Source organism: Schistocerca cancellata, chromosome 1 (genome assembly GCF_023864275.1).
Source record: "Schistocerca cancellata isolate TAMUIC-IGC-003103 chromosome 1, iqSchCanc2.1, whole genome shotgun sequence".
Lineage (NCBI taxonomy): Eukaryota > Metazoa > Arthropoda > Insecta > Orthoptera > Acrididae > Schistocerca > Schistocerca cancellata.
Genome location: NC_064626.1, coordinates 711,700,770 through 711,719,118, shown reverse-complemented (window position 1 = coordinate 711,719,118; position 18,349 = coordinate 711,700,770). Strand labels below are relative to the sequence as shown.

At 44.1% G+C, this 18,349-nt stretch overlaps 1 protein-coding gene across 1 annotated transcript in view; it reads right to left on the bottom strand.

Moving 5' to 3' along the window:
* Window positions 1–459: 459 nt before the first annotated feature.
* Window positions 460–18,349, bottom strand: part of LOC126096826 (uncharacterized) — a 107,367-nt gene continuing 89,477 nt past the window's right edge. Inside the window, exon 6 of the mRNA XM_049910590.1 lies at window positions 460–829. Within this exon, the coding sequence (XP_049766547.1) occupies window positions 703–829 (127 nt within the window). The 3' untranslated portion in view covers window positions 460–702. The remainder of the gene's footprint in view (window positions 830–18,349) is intronic.

Below are 18,349 nucleotides of genomic sequence, written 5' to 3'. Positions count from 1 at the left end.
ACGTTACAAATCGCCATGTTACACGCTACAGTTCGGAGCTCCTTAACAGAATAGGGTTGCAACTTGCGGAAGCGAAGCAGAGCAATATGTATGAGATGTAATTCCTCAATCGATGTTATGAACGGAATAATAAATTCGGAGGCATTACTTTTAAGCACGTCCACGTACATAACATGCGCTGCCCTCTTAGTTGCCAAATTCCCTAAGATACATTAAAACATGTCTTCCGACATATCCTCGTTTTAGCTCCTATTGGGCCATCTATGCAGCCGATGAAAATGAAAGTTTTTCTTTCGACTGATTGTCATTATCCTGATGACTAGTCTTCCCTACATTGTCCCCCTTTGAACATAACAGAAATCGTAGGATTCATTTAGTTTCAAGGCAGTATCAAAATAACCCCTTCAAGAAAATTTTATTGTCGATATGGAAATCTAAATTTAACATACGTTTCTTTTTTCATTTTTATTATTTTCAGTATTAGCAGTTATTATTTCAAGAAGCACAGAATACTTCCCAGTTTATAAGTCGTCAAATGACTCGGTGTCTAGTAAGATTACGCATGGCAAATGGCTAAACCTGTCATTTTGTATTGAAAATACTTTCTAGTCAAAAAATATTGATTTTTGTTTTTCATTTTGTTTTCAATGTTACATTCCATTGTTCAGCTACAGATGGAAAAATTTTAACAAGGCGAAAGTTCTATAAATTTGAAAAATGTTTGTACTCGTATTGCCTTTTATCTGTCCGGCCAACACGAGGTAATTTCTCAGTTTTGTATAATTCATTGAACCATGTGCATCTTCCAGACATAAATGGACGGCCAACTCTGGAAATGAAAAGAAATGTTATTCAGAGAACATTAGTTCAGTAAGTAAGATCATATTTATGACTATGAATTAATCTCCATTATTACTGGCATCTAGTAATTGCATATAAAGTAATAATTCTCCCAAAATCAAATCCAGTGTCTTAACTTATGCACCGTCATATTCGTTTCACCACGCGCTGCGCATTATTCTGTAAACACATGGGACAGTTGCTTTGTCTTATCGTATTTTTAATACATTTTTGGAAATAGTGTCGTAATAAAATAAATAGATCTTTTTCATACGTCTGCTTGAAACAATGCTGGAGGATGAGTCAATAAAGACGTAGACACCATTCAGATTAGCTCGAGTGTCACTGTAACTATATTTTCACAGATCGTTTTGGAAGAGACTGAACCGAAACAAAGCAATGTGACGAGAAAACCACTAGGGAAAATGTGTAATGAGACACGATCATTTTTCTCTCGTTTTGCACCTTTTTCCTCTCGCACTGCACGCAGATGTTTGTGAATCGATGTTTCTCGAGACGAATAGTTCGCCAATGATATGCAAGAAAATAATTCCTGTGTATTTGTGCTTAGTTATAGGTGTCGTTGAATGAAAGACCGTGTTGTGGACGTCAGTCATCCCAATTAAAATATTATGAATAGGTCTCAGGACCTTTGTTCACTTTAAACGATTTCATCTGTTTCCCAAGGCCACTGACACAATAACACACATTTCACTCATCTTTTCAGTGGTACGAGAATTACCATGGGGCAATTCATCTGGGCTTTCCTTTGTAAAGGGAAACTTGAAGACGGAGTTAAGTATTTCAGCTTTTTCTTTGCTTCTCTCAATTTAAGTTCATGTCTCATCCACGAGTGACTGGATACTAACTTTGGTGCCACTAACAATCTTTACATATGATCAGAATTTCTTTGGGTTTTATGAAAGATCATTTGACAATATATTGCTACGGAAGACATTGAAGGCTTTGCGTTTTGGTCTCTTGACATCAAAACTTGTTTCATTCCGCATTGGCCACACCCGGCTGACGCACAGATATTTACTGAGCCGTGAGGACCCGCCTCTACGTCGCTGCGGGGCGGCTTTGACGGTGGTCCACATTTTGTTGGCCTGTCCGCTTTTAGCTGTGCTCAGGCAGACATTTGCGCTGCCTGATAAGCTCCCTGCCCTTTTAACAGATGACACTGCCATGGCAGGCTCAGTTTTGCGTTTTATTCGGGCAAGGGGTTTTTATCACTTAATCTGAGTGTTTGTCATTTTTTTGTTATGAGTCTGGCCTTTGGCCTACAATTATAGATTGGGTTATTTTTTAGTGTGTTTCTAGGTGGTAGGCTTTTCCTTTTTTGTCTCTATGGTCGGCCAACAACTGTCACACTCTGTGTGATTTTAATTCCTTTTGTCTGGTCTCGGTCTGCGTCTTTCTTGTCCTATGTCGTCTGTTGTCATGTCCATTGTTCGTTTTTATTCCGTATGTATGTTCGAAGTTTTGGAAAAAGGGACCGATGGCCGTAGCAGTCTGGTTCCTTTAATCCCACAAACCAACCAACCATCATCTCCCTATCTATATCATATGCTTTGTTTTACACCTATTATGCAGTAGACTCGGTTTCTTAACAGCAACTGTACACCACGGGGCGTCCCTCTCTTCATGAACTGTTCCACACGGTACGTATTACCCAGTCCACGGTCAACTACTTTTTTAAACTTGAGTCACAGTTCCTCTACATGCTCCTGCCCCGTGTTCAAAGTTTCCAGTTCCTCTTTGAGATATGACACTACTGTTTTTTTTATCTAGTTTACTGAAAATGATATCTTTCTACTTATTTTAGTTGCCCTTTGTACTTTGGTAAACATTGTTGACAAACATCGTTGACACAGCTGCCTCATGGCACTGATACCACTTTTAATGCGGACAGCCTCAAAATGGTCAGGTCTATTCGTTGCCATTAGATCTAATACATTTCCACCATGAAGGGTTCCGAAATACGTTGTTTTAAGTAGTTTTCAGAGTAAGCGTTTGGTAATGTTTCGTAGGATGTCTTGTCACGTCCACACTAAAGAAAGTGTAATTTTCCCAGTCAGTTGTTGAGTGATTTAAGTCTCCTCCGATGATTACAGAGTGATTGGGGAACTTACAAGCGAACTGAGGTTTTCTCTAAAGTTTTCAGTTACATCAGGAGGTGAGTCTGGTGGTGGACAAAACGACCCAATTACAATTTTTTGCTCGCTCCTGAGTCTTGCTCAAACAACGTCGCATTCATCTTGGTGGATCTCGGTGGATTTGAGTATCTTGTCTATTGCGACAAATACACCACCTCCATTACCCATTAGCCTATCCTTTCGACGTACACTTAAATTTTCCCCGCAAATCTCACTGCCATCAACTTCAAGTTTAACGAGCTTTCTGTACCTAATATTATGTGACTTCACCTGCTTTTGAGGAGAGCTTCAAATCTGGCACTTCGTTGCGAATGCTTCTGCAATTAACTACTACGATTTTAAATCTGTTCAGTGTAGATGATTATCCTAAGTACGGACACGACTGTGCTGTGTTTGTTTATTGACGAAGCAGAAGGTAGAAGATAAACAATTAAAGGTGCATATCCATAGATAACTCCCCTAATTTATACCAAAATGTCCAAGCTTAACGTCATATGTAGTATCTTCTGTTAACTATCAAAATTCGCTGCTGAGAAGTTTTGAATAACGGCTACAGTGCAATAATAAGGAACTGTAGGTTCGAAACGTTTCTTTTTCTTTTTCTTTCTTTTTTTTTTTTTGCCGCCTAATATTTGAGATAAACATTTGTTTTCCCGTCAGAAATCACACCGACCAGCTTTAGCTCGAGTGCTACCGTACTGTATCTACATTTATACGTCGCAAGTCAGCGTATGGTGTGCGATGAAGCGTACGTAGTAAGCAAGTAACACTTTTCTCTACGTTTATGTTCCATCGCTGAAGCATACGTGGGAAGAATGAAGAATAACAAGTCTCAGTACAAAACAGGATTTTATCATCACAGTAATGACAGGAAATGGCAATGGAAGGAAGAAGATACATATACATTGCATGGTCCATCTTACAAAATCCTTCTTGGAAGTTTAACACATCACGTGTTAGCGAGTTCAGCCATGGAAGCAATTAGGCACAAAGTGTATATTTTCGCTCATAATCGACCTATTTTAAGCTTTCGATTCCCACTAAGATGCATGTGTGCCGCGATGATTGTGAGAGAACCAGTGGGAATTTGTTGCACTTTATTGCTACGTATCAATGTCCCTCTGGTAAAGAGATGCCTGCTAATGGTCTGTAGAACTACACTCCTGGAAATGGAAAAAAGAACACATTGACACCGGTGTGTCAGACCCACCATACTTGCTCCGGACACTGCGAGAGGGCTGTACAAGCAATGATCACACGCACGGCACAGCGGACACACCAGGAACCGCGGTGTTGGCCGTCGAATGGCGCTAGCTGCGCAGCATTTGTGCACCGCCGCCGTCAGTGTCAGCCAGTTTGCCGTGGCATACGGAGCTCCATCGCAGTCTTTAACACTGGTAGCATGCCGCGACAGCGTGGACGTGAACCGTATGTGCAGTTGACGGACTTTGAGCGAGGGCGTATAGTGGGCATGCGGGAGGCCGGGTGGACGTACCGCCGAATTGCTCAACACGTGGGGCGTGAGGTCTCCACAGTACATCGATGTTGTCGCCAGTGGTCGGCGGAAGGTGCACGTGCCCGTCGACCTGGGACCGGACCGCAGCGACGCACGGATGCACGCCAAGACTGTAGGATCCTACGCAGTGCCGTAGGGGACCGCACCGCCACTTGCCAGCAAATTAGGGACACTGTTGCTCCTGGGGTATCGGCGAGGACCATTCGCAACCGTCTCCATGAAGCTGGGCTACGGTCCCGCACACCGTTAGGCCGTCTTCCGCTCACGCCCCAACATCGTGCAGCCCGCCTCCAGTGGTGTCGCGACAGGCGTGAATGGAGGGACGAATGGAGACGTGTCGTCTTCAGCGATGAGAGTCGCTTCTGCCTTGGTGCCAATGATGGTCGTATGCGTGTTCGGCGCCGTGCAGGTGAGCGCCACAATCAGGACTGCATACGACCGAGGCACACAGGGCCAACACCCGGCATCATGGTGTGGGGAGCGATCTCCTACACTGGCCGTACACCACTGGTGATCGTCGAGGGGACACTGAATAGTGCACGGTACATCCAAACCATCATCGAACCCATCGTTCTACCATTCCTAGACCGGCAAGGGAACTTGCTGTTCCAACAGGACAATGCACGTCCGCATGTATCCCGTGCCACCCAACGTGCTCTAGAAGGTGTAAGTCAACTACCCTGGCCAGCAAGATCTCCGGATCTGTCCCCCATTGAGCATGTTTGGGACTGGATGAAGCGTCGTCTCACGCGGTCTGCACGTCCAGCACGAACGCTGGTCCAACTGAGGCGCCAGGTGGAAATGGCATGGCAAGCCGTTCCACAGGACTACATCCAGCATCTCTACGATCGTCTCCATTTGAGAATAGCAGCCTGCATTGCTGCGAAAGGTGGATATTCACTGTACTAGTGCCGACATTGTGCATGCTCTGTTGCCTGTGTCTATGTGCCTGTGGTTCTGTCAGTGTGATCATGTGATGTATCTGACCCCAGGAATGTGTCAATAAAGTTTCCCCTTCCTGGGACAATGAATTCACGGTGTTCTTATTTCAATTTCCAGGAGTGTATATACAAATAATATTATCCGCTAATAGTAAATTCCTGAGATAGAAATGACAATGTTTATGCAGACAGTTCCTTATGCTACAAACAGATGTCGTTACTGGTTGCGATTACATAACAGTGAAGCATACTTCGAAATATTCCAGATCCTATTATGAACTGAGATTAATAATCTCAGAAATAAGCTTTATTCTTTGCTTCTATGTTTCACGAGTGAGTGACTTTCAGTGTGTGTTATTATCTCGACATAACTGCGTCGTTACAAGTACTAGAGGGTATTTGTCTGGTGGAATGTCACACAGCGGTCTCTTTACATCTTTAAAGTATGAGCATCTCTGCTGTTGTTCATGATTTCAAGTATCATTCAAAGGCACATCAAAAGTTCCTCTAACCTGTTGTAAGTGGGCTGCTTCTGTGTTGGTAGCACTGTGTAGCGCTTTGCATTGGATCTCTGAATGCGCTTTCTTTGTAACAGACTCTGTGGCTGGTTGGACTCGTTGTTGGAAGTTAATAGCCCGTAGTGTTGGGCAGTTGGAAGTTAGGCGCCAGCAGTGATGGAAGTACTGTTGGGCAGTTGGAGATGAACAGCCAGCAGTGATGGTTGTTAGATGTGAGAAGTTAGCATTGATGGAGGTTAGAGGTCTGCAGTGTTAGCGTAGGCTAACGATCTGTACATGTTCGACTTGGAGACTGAATATTATTCATGATTATATGCCTTTGTACTAGGTGTCAATGATCATTTATATTCGTGTCTGAACTGGATGTCACATTATTAAGGTAAAAAAAAATACATTATTCGGTTTGCAACAAAATCCTTCCTTTGCTAACCACATGCCTATTAGTAGTTAGTGGCTTTAGTAGTTAGAATCTTTTATTTGGCTGGCAGTATTGACGCTCGCTGTATTGCAGCACGCGTAATGAAGATTTTTGTGAGGTAAGTGCTTAATGAAATGTATAGGTTATTGCTAAGATTTCTTTTTAGTCAGGGCGATTCTTTTGAATTAATTATTTGAAGTTAGGTTGTAATTTTTTTTTGAGCAGTCAAATTGCATTGCACTAGAATATTGTAGGTCAGTGTTGACATGATTAAAAAAAAAAGTAAAGAGAAAGTAGGCTCAGTACGTTCAGTTTTACTCAACTGTTTCAGAATCAAATAATGTAGAAGTTTCATCTTCTCAGTCATTCAGCAATTTAAGTACAGATTCACACATTTAAATAAAGAAGTTTCACTATTTTATTTCTTGCTTTTAGACAAATCATTTCACAAAATAGTTGACCGTTTTCTTTTCAGTTTCTTTTAGAAATAGAGGTTATTTGAATAAGAATGTAAAATACATGGCTGGCAATTAAAATTGCAACACCAACACAGCGGCATGTAACAAAAGTATAATTGGCGTACTAGGATACGCCAGTGCTCAGCATGCGGCACAACTGCACAACGTAGATAGCAGTAACGCCATCAGCATTCCAATTTCTCAGCGATAAATCGCATTTGAATGTTGATTGTTTGCGAGAATGCAGTGTTACGCCTCGTGTAAGAATAAACTCTACCAGCACGGGTCAGAATTTATTATCGGTACAGTTTTAGCCTACAGAGGCTGCAGTTTATAGTTTCGCAATACTGCTGCTCGCATGGTCGCGATCCCACGACTGCCACGTGAAAAAGGATTCGATGGGTTCAGGAGAGTCATATTCAACACCATGCAGGATCTCAAGACCCTCACGCGGCTAGCGCCCGAGCGGACAGATGTAGTGTTCACATCATGTAAATTGAATCAGGAACTGGGCTTGTTCGCGGCAACGACATCTGGAACACCACAGATTAGCAGCAGGGCGGTCACCGCTACTGCTTCCCTTGATGTGGGGCTGAGCGAGGCGCGCCGACAGAAAGCTCCCAGCAATAGCGGTTACATTTCTGACTTGTTAATGCCGGTGGTTGTGCCATACTTAGAAGGTCTCTATGACGTTATACACTCCTGGAAATTGAAATAAGAACACCGTGAATTCATTGTCCCAGGAAGGGGAAACTTTATTGACACATTCCTGGGGTGAGATACATCACATGATCACACTGACAGAACCACAGGCACATAGACACAGGCAACAAAGCACGCACAATGTCGGCACTAGTACAGTGTATATCCACCTTTCGCAGCAATGCAGGCTGCTATTCTCCCATGGAGACGATCGTAGAGATGCTGGATGTAGTCCTGTGGAACGGCTTGCCATGCCATTTCCACCTGGCGCCTCAGTTGGACCAGCGTTCGTGCTGGACGTGCAGACCGCGTGAGACGACGCTTCATCCAGTCCCAAACATGCTCAATGGGGGACAGATCCGGAGATCTTGCTGGCCAGGGTAGTTGACTTACACCTTCTAGAGCACGTTGGGTGGCACGGGATACATGCGGACGTGCATTGTCCTGTTGGAACAGCAAGTTCCCTTGCCGGTCTAGGAATGGTAGAACGATGGGTTCGATGACGGTTTGGATGTACCGTGCACTATTCAGTGTCCCCTCGACGATCACCAGTGGTGTACGGCCAGTGTAGGAGATCGCTCCCCACACCATGATGCCGGGTGTTGGCCCTGTGTGCCTCGGTCGTATGCAGTCCTGATTGTGGCGCTCACCTGCACGGCGCCAAACACGCATACGACCATCATTGGCACCAAGGCAGAAGCGACCCTCATCGCTGAAGACGACACCTCTCCATTCGTCCCTCCATTCACGCCTGTCGCGACACCACTGGAGGCGGGCTGCACGATGTTGGGGCGTGAGCGGAAGACGGCCTAACGGTGTGCGGGACCGTAGCCCAGCTTCATGGAGACGGTTGCGAATGGTCCTCGCCGATACCCCAGGAGCAACAGTGTCCCTAATTTGCTGGGAAGTGGCGGTGCGGTCCCCTACGGCACTGCGTAGGATCCTACGGTCTTGGCGTGCATCCGTGCGTCGCTGTGGTCCGGTCCCAGGTCGACGGGCACGTGCACCTTCCGCCGACCACTGGCGACAACATCGATGTACTGTGGAGACCTCACGCCCCACGTGTTGAGCAATTCGGCGGTACGTCCACCCGGCCTCCCGCATGCCCACTATACGCCCTCGCTCAAAGTCCGTCAACTGCACATACGGTTCACGTCCACGCTGTCGCGGCATGCTACCAGTGTTAAAGACTGCGATGGAGCTCCGTATGCCACGGCAAACTGGCTGACACTGACGGCGGCGGTGCACAAATGCTGCGCAGCTAGCGCCATTCGACGGCCAACACCGCGGTTCCTGGTGTGTCCGCTGTGCCGTGCGTGTGATCATTGCTTGTACAGCCCTCTCGCAGTGTCCGGAGCAAGTATGGTGGGTCTGACACACCGGTGTCAATGTGTTCTTTTTTCCATTTCCAGGAGTGTATTTCAACAAGATAACGCAAGACCGCATTTGCCCTTGCTGTTTTGACCTAGGCCAGGCGCACATTGGGACTCTCCCGACGAAGGGCAAGGCAGCGCACCGAAGGAAATACGTCGCGACATGGGGGGGGGGGGCTGGAGATCTGAACGGAACGGCACGTTGCAAGGCATCGCACATATGCTCTATGATGTTCATATCTGGGGAGTTTGGTGGCTAGCACAAGTGTTAAACTCAGAAGAGTGTTCCTGGAGCCATCCTGTAACGATGCTGGACTTGTGGAGTGTCCCATTGTCTGCTGGAATTGGCCAAGTCCGTCGGAATGCGCAATAGACATGAATGGATGCAGGTGATCAGACAGGATGCTTACGTACGTGTCACCAGTCAGAGTCGTATCTAGACGTATTAGGGGTCCCATATCACTCCAACTGCACACCTTCACAGAGCTTCCACCAACTTGAACTGTCCCCTGCTGACATCTAGGTTCCACGGATTCATGAGATTTTCTCCATTCCCGTACACGTCCATACCCATCCTTTTGATACAATTTGAAACGAGACTCGTCAGACCAGGCAACACGTTTCCAGTCATCAACAGTCTAATGTCGGTGTTGACGGGCCCAGGTGAGGCGTAAAGCTTTGTGTCGTGGAATAATCAAGGGTACACGAGCGGGCCTTCGGCTCTGAAAGCCTATATCGATAATGTTTCGTTGAATGGTTCGCACGTTGACACTAGTTGATGGCCAGCATTGAAATCTGCAGCAATGTGTGGAAGGGTTGCTCTTCTGTCACGTTGAACGATTCTCTTCAGTCGTCATCGGTCCCGTTCTTGCAGGATCTTTTTCCGGCCGCAGCGATGGCGAAGATTTGATGTTTTACAGGATTGCTGATTTCACGGTACACTCGTGAAATGGTCGTACGGGAAAATCCCTATTTCATTACTACCTCGGAGATACTGTGTTCCATCGCTCTTTCGCCGATTATAACATCACATTCAAACGCACTTACATCTTGATAACCTGTCATGGTAACAGCAGCAGCCAATCTAACAAGGGCACCAGGCACTTGTCTTATATAGGCGCTGCCGACCGCAGCGCCGTATCCGGCCTGTTTACATATCTCTGTATTTGAATACGCATGCCTACACCAGTTTCTTTGGTGTTTCAGAGTAGTTACTCGCTCCCCGCCGGAGCCAGCTGCTGGCGCTCGTAAGACCCGTAGTGTCACGTGCTGTGACATATGCGCCACGGCCTGTCTCTCGTGGAGCTTGAGCAACGGGGAATGACTACTCGTGTCTGTCGTCCAAACACCGCTCGGCTCTATGTCCACAGCTTGGCCACAGCCATTGTGACTGCCGGGTGAACACCTCTGTGTACTAAATTTTGCACCCTTGTGTATTCCCACATCGCCAACAGATTTAATCATGCATATCTACTTTAACGTACACACATAATAAACAATATCCTTCCCGATGTTGCAACTTTAATGGCTAACAGCGTAGTTCGTGAACGTAACATTTTGCCGATTACATGCAGACTAGATGAGCCGGCAACTTCACGAATGTTGCGCTGTTTTTGTGCACCACAAAGGAAAAATGTGTTTGTGCCATGATCATAAATGCAGAAAATAGGAGCAACAACAAGCAGAGTAGAAAGGCAGGAGCAGCATCCAAACTGCAGATGATGTTTTTAACGATGTAATAACTGAAGATTTAAATATGTATTACGCCAACCGAAGATGTCTGCGAGGCCAAAGGCGCATTGGTGTGAATAAAAATGCCTATAAAAGTTTCTGGTTGCTGTTTTTCTTAAAGTAATATGACTCAGCCACAAAGGTCAACAACCTGCAAAATGGATGAATTAACGTTAATTCTTTAAAATGTCTAAAGCTACAGGATCTCTCACTTTAAAGTTCTGCAAATATAATAGTCACGTACATATTTCATCACATATGAGACCTAAGAACATAACCGGTGGTTTAAAACAGAATGGTGCCATTAAAGCATAGTTCTGTTCGCTAAAACTGCGATGGATACGATTAAATGAACACACATTGTTTTATTTGTTCAAAAATTAAATCTTTCTTTTGTTGCAATTCTCCCGTCTCTGAAGCGTCAACTGTCATTGAATAGGTGTTGATGTAGGACAGGAGGAGAAGCAGCAAAACCGTAATATCGTCAACAAACACAGTAAGGCTTCACTGGGCTTTTCACTGTGTCAGTTATGGTGTTCATAACAATGATGACAAAGAAGGAAGGAAGATTGGGTTTAACGTCCCGTCGACATCGAGGTTATTAGAGACGGAGCACAAGCTCGTATTGCGTGAAAGATGGGGAAGGAAGTCGGCCGTGTCTTTTCAAGGGAACCACTCTGGCATTTGCCAGGAGCGATTTAGAGAAATCATGAAAAACCTAAATCTGACTGGCAGGAGGCGGGTTTGAACGGTCTTTCTCCCGAAAGCGAGTCCAGTGTGCTAACCACTACACCGTCTAGTTCGGTTACGACAGGAATGACACTAAAAATGCTCCCCTGTGGCACTCCATACTCGTATATAAATTTCGTCTAGACTCTAAGAGTATGCCTTCTATTCTGTAAGAGAACGATCGCTCTGCAAGTAAAGATCTTAATAAAATTGGCTACATTTTAAGCAAAACCTCATTCGTGAAGCAGGCAGAGTATGCTGTAACTCCATATGCTTTTTTTAAATTTAAGAATGGTCTTATAAGATTGCTGTCTGCGTAGGAAAGCTTCCTGTGGAGACTTCTCCCCATGGGTTAACGTTATCTAGGGTAATACAATTCTTTCTGAACTTAACACTGGAAGCGACTAACAAGTAACACACACAGTAGGCGGTGATTTCCATCCGCTCTAGGGTCTCTCCTATGCAGCTTTTGAGAACTAATAGACCTAAATATCTCATTATTTACCCTAGGGATGACCACTCCACGTAGACTGACTACTGGTTAGTATGAAAGTATGACCTCATACTGATGACAAATATCAAAGTGATGTCATCTGAAAATATTGCACCTCATCAAAAATTGCTTGTTCTGGAAAAATGATTCTGTAAAATCAGAAGATATCAAGCGCAGAAAACTGGACCGGAGGCGTATACGGCGTGGCCTTAACACGAAGAAAGAGTTACAGTGAACTTCTTTAAGCCGACTACTTGAATTTTTTGTGAGGAGTGGTCTTCTTAAAGGGTAATGAAGGTAAAATACGTTGCTGAACGTCATCATTTAAACACAATTACTGAAAATAACTGCTACACTGGAAAACAAGCTATTCTAATGAATTAATAACCGTAATAATAATGCAGTACGTAACTAATCGTTTACGTAGTAAAATACACACCTGCATACACTTTTTCACACGTTTTTTTAGAATCATATTCTCATATTCCTTTTCCACCTCAGATAGCAACTACATCAGTTTCTGGTTGGAAAGCTCAGAACCAAGGGACTTGTGTCTAGTAATATAATGTAAGGCATCACTTAATGGGATTGCCTCTACAGAAAAACCAATGTTTTGATTGTCACTAAACTGAGGATCTCGGTTCATTTCCGCAACGACATCTTCCCAATTGTCACCATTACTGAAGCATTCAGTTTCTTCGTTCACTGTAGAAATGTCCTATTCAATATTGGCAGCATCGCACAAGCGACTGATGATGTTTGCTGATTCATCGCTACCTTCTTCTTCTCCAGAGTCCACTTTTTGTGAAGACTGAAAACCAGAATTAATTAAACATTTTCTTATTGTTTCGTTTTTCACTTCATCCCACGCACTTTTAATCCAGCTTACAGCGTCACCTATGATCACAGACTTCGCCAGGTCATAAAAGGATGTGGCGTTGTCCATTATCGCAAGTAGAAGCTTCTTTCAAACAAACAAACAAACACCGTCCGAACATGCCCGACGGTAACGACCGGTCGCCATGTCATCCTCAGCCCTTATGCGTCACCAGATGTGAATATGGAGGGGCATGAGGTCAGCGCACCGCTCTCACGGCCGTTGTCAGTTTTCGTGGCCGGTGTCGCTACTTCTCAGGCAAGCAGCTCCTCAGTTTGCCTCACAAGCGCTGAGTACACCCCGCTTGCCAACAGCACCCGGCGGACCCATGTGGTCACCCATCCAAGAGTTAGCCAAGCCCGAAAGCGCTTAACTTCGGTTATCTGACGGGAGCAGAAGCTTCTTTCGGTGATTAAATTTAAAAGATCGTATCACTCCTTGCTCAAGAGGCTGAAACCACGATGTTCAGGTGGTAGGAAAAAAATTTACCTCCACATTTGATAACTATTCGCTGCAATGACATGGATCATTCTCTACGAAAAGTTTCTGAATGCTCATATTTTAATTTAAGTTATTCGTCCAAGAACGAGAAATGTCGCACGTCACGCACGCATTTTTATTTGCATGCCAAGAGATGTCAAGCAAGGAAATGTCATTGTTTTTGAAGCACCTTGGACGATTTGCTGTATGTATCACTCACTAGTGGTCTATCCTTTTCATTGCAGAGGTTTGCACAAATGCCGATTGTTAATCTTTGTTTCGCCATTTTGCCACCTTTGCACCGCTCACCCTTCACAGTCAGTTTTTCGTCTGGGATAGCTTTAAAAAATAGAACAGCTTCATCCATGTTGTAAATGTCACAATCACAACAGCCATTCGTAATTGCACAAAGTCTCGACTTCCAGTCGGACACATCTTCATTAACTTCTGTACTTTCTCCACAGAATGCTCGGGAAAGAATATTATCTCGAACAGGAAATCGGTCCAAACATCTACATCTACATCTACATCTACATCCATACTCCGCAAGCCACCTGACGGTGTGTGGCGGAGGGTATCTTGAGTACTTCTATCGGTTCTCCCTTCTATTCCAGTCTCGTATTGTTCGTGGAAAGAAGGATTGTTTGTATGCTTCTGTGTGGGCTCTAATCACTCCGATTTTATCCTCATGGTCTCTTCGCGAGAAATACGTAGGAGGGAGCAATATACTGCTGGACTCTTCGGTGAAGGTATGTTCTCGAAACTTCAACAAAAGCCCGTACCGAGCTACTGAGCGTCTCTCCTGCAGAGTCTTCCACTGGAGTTTATCTATCATCTCCGTAACGCTTTCGCGATTACTGAATGATCCTGTAACGAAGCGCGCTGCTCTCCGTTGGATCTTCTCTATCTCTTCTATCAACCCTATCTGGTTGGACCCCACACCGCTGAGCAGTATTCAAGCAGTGGGCGAACAAGTGTACTGTAACCTACTTCCTTTGTTTTCGGATTGCATTTCCTTAGGATTCTTCCAATGAATCTCAGTCTGGCATCTGCTTTACCGACGATCAACATTGTATGATCATTCCATTTTAAATCACTCCTAATGCGTACTCCCAGATAATTTATGGTATTAACTGCTTCCAGTTGCTGACCTGCTATTTTGTAGCTAAATGATAAAGGATCTATCTTTATGTGTATTCGAAGGACATTACACTTGTCTACATTGAGATTCAATTGCCATTCCCTGCACCATGCGTCAATTCGCTGCAGATCCTCCTGCATTTCAGTACAATTTTCCATTGTTACAACCTCTCGATACACCACAGCATCATCTGCAAAAAGCCTCAGTGAACTTCCGATGTCATCCACCAGGTCATTTATGTATATTGTGAATAGCAACGGTCCTATGACACTCCCCAGCGGCACACCTGAAATCACTCTTACTTCGGAAGACTTCTCTCCATTGAGAATGACATGCTGCGTTCTGTTATCTAGGAACTCCTCAATCCAATCACACAATTGGTCTGATAGTCCATATGCTCTTACTTTGTTCATTAAACGACTGTGGGGAACTGTATCGAACGCCTTGAGGAAGTCAAGAAACACGGCATCTACCTGTGAACCCGTGTCTATGGCCCTCTGAGTCTCTTGGACGAATAGCGCGAGCTGGGTTTCACATGACCGTCTTTTTCGAAACCCATGCTGATTCCTACAGAGTAGATTTCTAGTCTCCAGAAAAGTCATTATACTCGAACACAATACGTGTTCCAAAATTCTACAACTGATCGACGTTAGAAATATAGGTCTATAGTTCTGCACATCTGTTCGACGTCCCTTCTTGAAAACGGGGATGACCTGTGCCCTTTTCCAATCCTCTGGAACGCTACGCTCTTCTAGAGACCTACGGTACACCGCTGCAAGAAGGGGGGGCAAGTTCCTTCGCGTACTCTGTGTAAAATTGAACTGGTATCCCATCAGGTCCAGAGGCCTTTCCTCTTTTGAGCGATTTTAATTGTTTCTCTATCCCTCTGTCGTCTATTTCGATATCTACCATTTTGTCATCTGTGCGACAATCTAGAGAAGGAACTACAGTGCAATCTTCCTCTGTGAAACAACTTTGGAAAAAGACATTTAGTATTTCGGCCTTTAGTCTGTCATCCTCTGTTTTTGTACCATTTTGGTCACAGAGTGTCTGGACATTTTGTTTTGATCCACCTACCGCTTTGACATAAGACCAGAATTTCTTAGGATTTTCTGCCAAGTCCGTACATAGAACTCTACTTTCGAATTCATTGAACGCCTCTCACATAGCCCTCCTCACACTACAGTTCGCTTCGCGTAATTTTTGTTTGTCTGCAAGGCTTTGGCTATGTTTATGTTTGTTGTGAAGTTCCCTTTGCTTCCGCGGCAGTTTTCTAACTCGGTTGTTGTACCACGGTGGCTCTTTTCCATCTCTTACGATTTTGCATGGCAAATACTCATCTAACGCATTATGTACGACGGTTTTGATCTTTGTCCACTGATCCTCAACACTACCTGTACTTGAGACAAAACTTTTGTGTTGAGCCAACAGGTACTCTGAAATCTACTTTTTGTCACTTTTTCTAAACAGAAAAATCTTCCTACCCTTTTTAATATTCCTATTTACGGCAGAAATCATCGATGCCGTAACCGCTTTATGATCGCTGATTCCCTGTTCTGCGTTAACTGTTTCAAATAGTTCGGGTCTGTTTGTCACCAGAAGGTCTAATATCGCCACGAGTCGGTTCTCTGTTTAACTGCTCAAGGTAGTTTTCAGATAAAGCACTTAAAAAAATTTCACTGGATTCTTTGTCCCTGCCACCCGTTATGAACGTTTGAGTCTCCCAGTCTATATCCGGCAAATTAAAATCTCCACCCAGAACTATAACATGGTGGGGAAATCTACTCGAAATATTTTCCAAATTATCCTTGAGGTGCTCAGCCACAACAGCTGCTGAGCCAGGGGGCAACAGCCGTTGCTTGCATTGAAATTAGGAATCCCAAGATCAGATGCAAATTTAAGAGCTTTTTCTTGTAGCATCGGTGCACTAATAGGGAATCCTTTGACATGTGATCTACTAAACCACTCTAAAACAGCATTATTAACGGCTTCGAATGGTTGTCACCGTTTTTTCTTTGAATTTTTGTCGATGCTGCGATTTGTAATTGTATTCTGCATTTGGCTTTTCCACAATTAAACTCATCCGCTAACTGACGCTGAGATTTTCCATTTCCACTCTCTAACAATAGAAATTCGCTGTTCTAGTGAAAGAACAACAATTTTTCTTTCATTTGAAGCAGCCATGCCTGTTCACTACAGAGGAAAAATCTGAACCGTTTGCTATTAGAAGTACAAATGACAATGAAATTTTAGAGATTGTTGTGTCACACTGTCGGCGAGAAACCTCACAGTAATACAGTACTGTGATTCCCTCTTATATGATTGCGGTAGCCTTAAAAGGGAGGCCATTGTTAGTTAAAGAGTAGTCGTTGGTCAGGAAAAGGGGTGGTTGTCTTAAAGGGAATAAAGATGCATGATTCTTATGGAAGTTTATTTACCGTTCCTTAAAAATATGGTCGTTTAGTGAGGGAGTCGGTTTAAGGGGGTGGCCTTCTCGAGAGGTTTCATTGCATTTCAATCAAAGCTCAACACTCTGAGCGTTAACTCTAAATCAACCAGACGCAGCCTCATGGGAGAAGAATACAGTTCAGATACTTTCAATAACAAATGAATTCCTCGGACAGATCAAGCAAATTAATTTATTTATCGTTAAAAAGGTTGAGGCTAAATGTAACGAAAGTTGAGTTATACTAGCAGTATCAACGTCACAGTTAAGATACCACAACTCTCCTGCAGCCTCAGGTGGCGAGTCATTTCCAGATGCTTGAGCACGAGCTAAAGCTACTTGGCTGAAATGGAACCAAATCACTGGAGTGCTATATGAAAAGAAACCATCTAACCACCTTAAAGGGGCGATTTTACAGATCCATTATTCGCCCACTAGATCTATAACGCTCTAAATGTTAGACAGCAACAACACGAACAAGCGCCGTACGGAATGGAAATGAAAATGTTGTGTTGCTCCGTGGCTATCACATTGCTATATTAAAAACGAACATACATGGTGTGTCATACTTAATAACGAAAAACTGACACGGGGAAAAGTATTATTTATTTATTATTGCTTTCGAGATCTGTCACCCAGAATCTTATGCGGGTCGTATTTCCACACAGCTACCGAAAGTTGTATACAACTGTAATTAAACATTAGCCTCAAGATTTGCATTGTAGTTTAAACATCTCCAATAACTGATGAAAATAAATACAACATAAAAAGGAAAAACCACCCAAAATTACACTATCACAGCAGCAGATAGCTTAACGGCAATTCCTAACCTTAACTATTTTAACGCTTCAGGATTAAGGAAGTTATATCCTTCAGGACGCTCCTATTGCGGAACTCAACGCCTATGACCTACGCTAACATTTCTTACGTCTATGAAAGTGAGTCCGCGATTGTGGTGAACAACATGTTAAATTACTAGAATCGACATTCTATGAAACCCGAAGCATCCCCAAACAATAACGAAACAACTGCGCATCAGCCATGAGATGAGACCTCGTGTGCGCTAGCGCCATCCTCTGCCAGTCTCTATGGGATCAACCAACGGGACAATGGGACTTAACGGATCCACCCTCCGCTTCCACCCTCCTCCCCGCACCCTGCTCTTGATACAAGACCCACGTAAGTCACGCACAAGTTCTCATTCTTTCTGATGGTTTTGCAGGAGCTACCACATTGCTGGCGACATATCAATTGCCTCTGGTCGTCCTGGGTAGGAATTAATCCCGTTGTAAGTGAATTCGCGATTATATTTACTACACTCACAGTATTCATTTCAGGACCATCACTTACACCTGGGTTTTCTCTTACAGTGCCTTTCTTTTCTGTATACTTCCCAAGTTCCCTCATAGACACCTTGTTTGCTGCTTCATTCACCAAGCGCCATTTTTCTCTCGAACAATGTTACTTAGTGTACCAGTGGTTGTCATTTGAGTCTGTAGATCTTCATCGACAAGGCACTCTAGTATG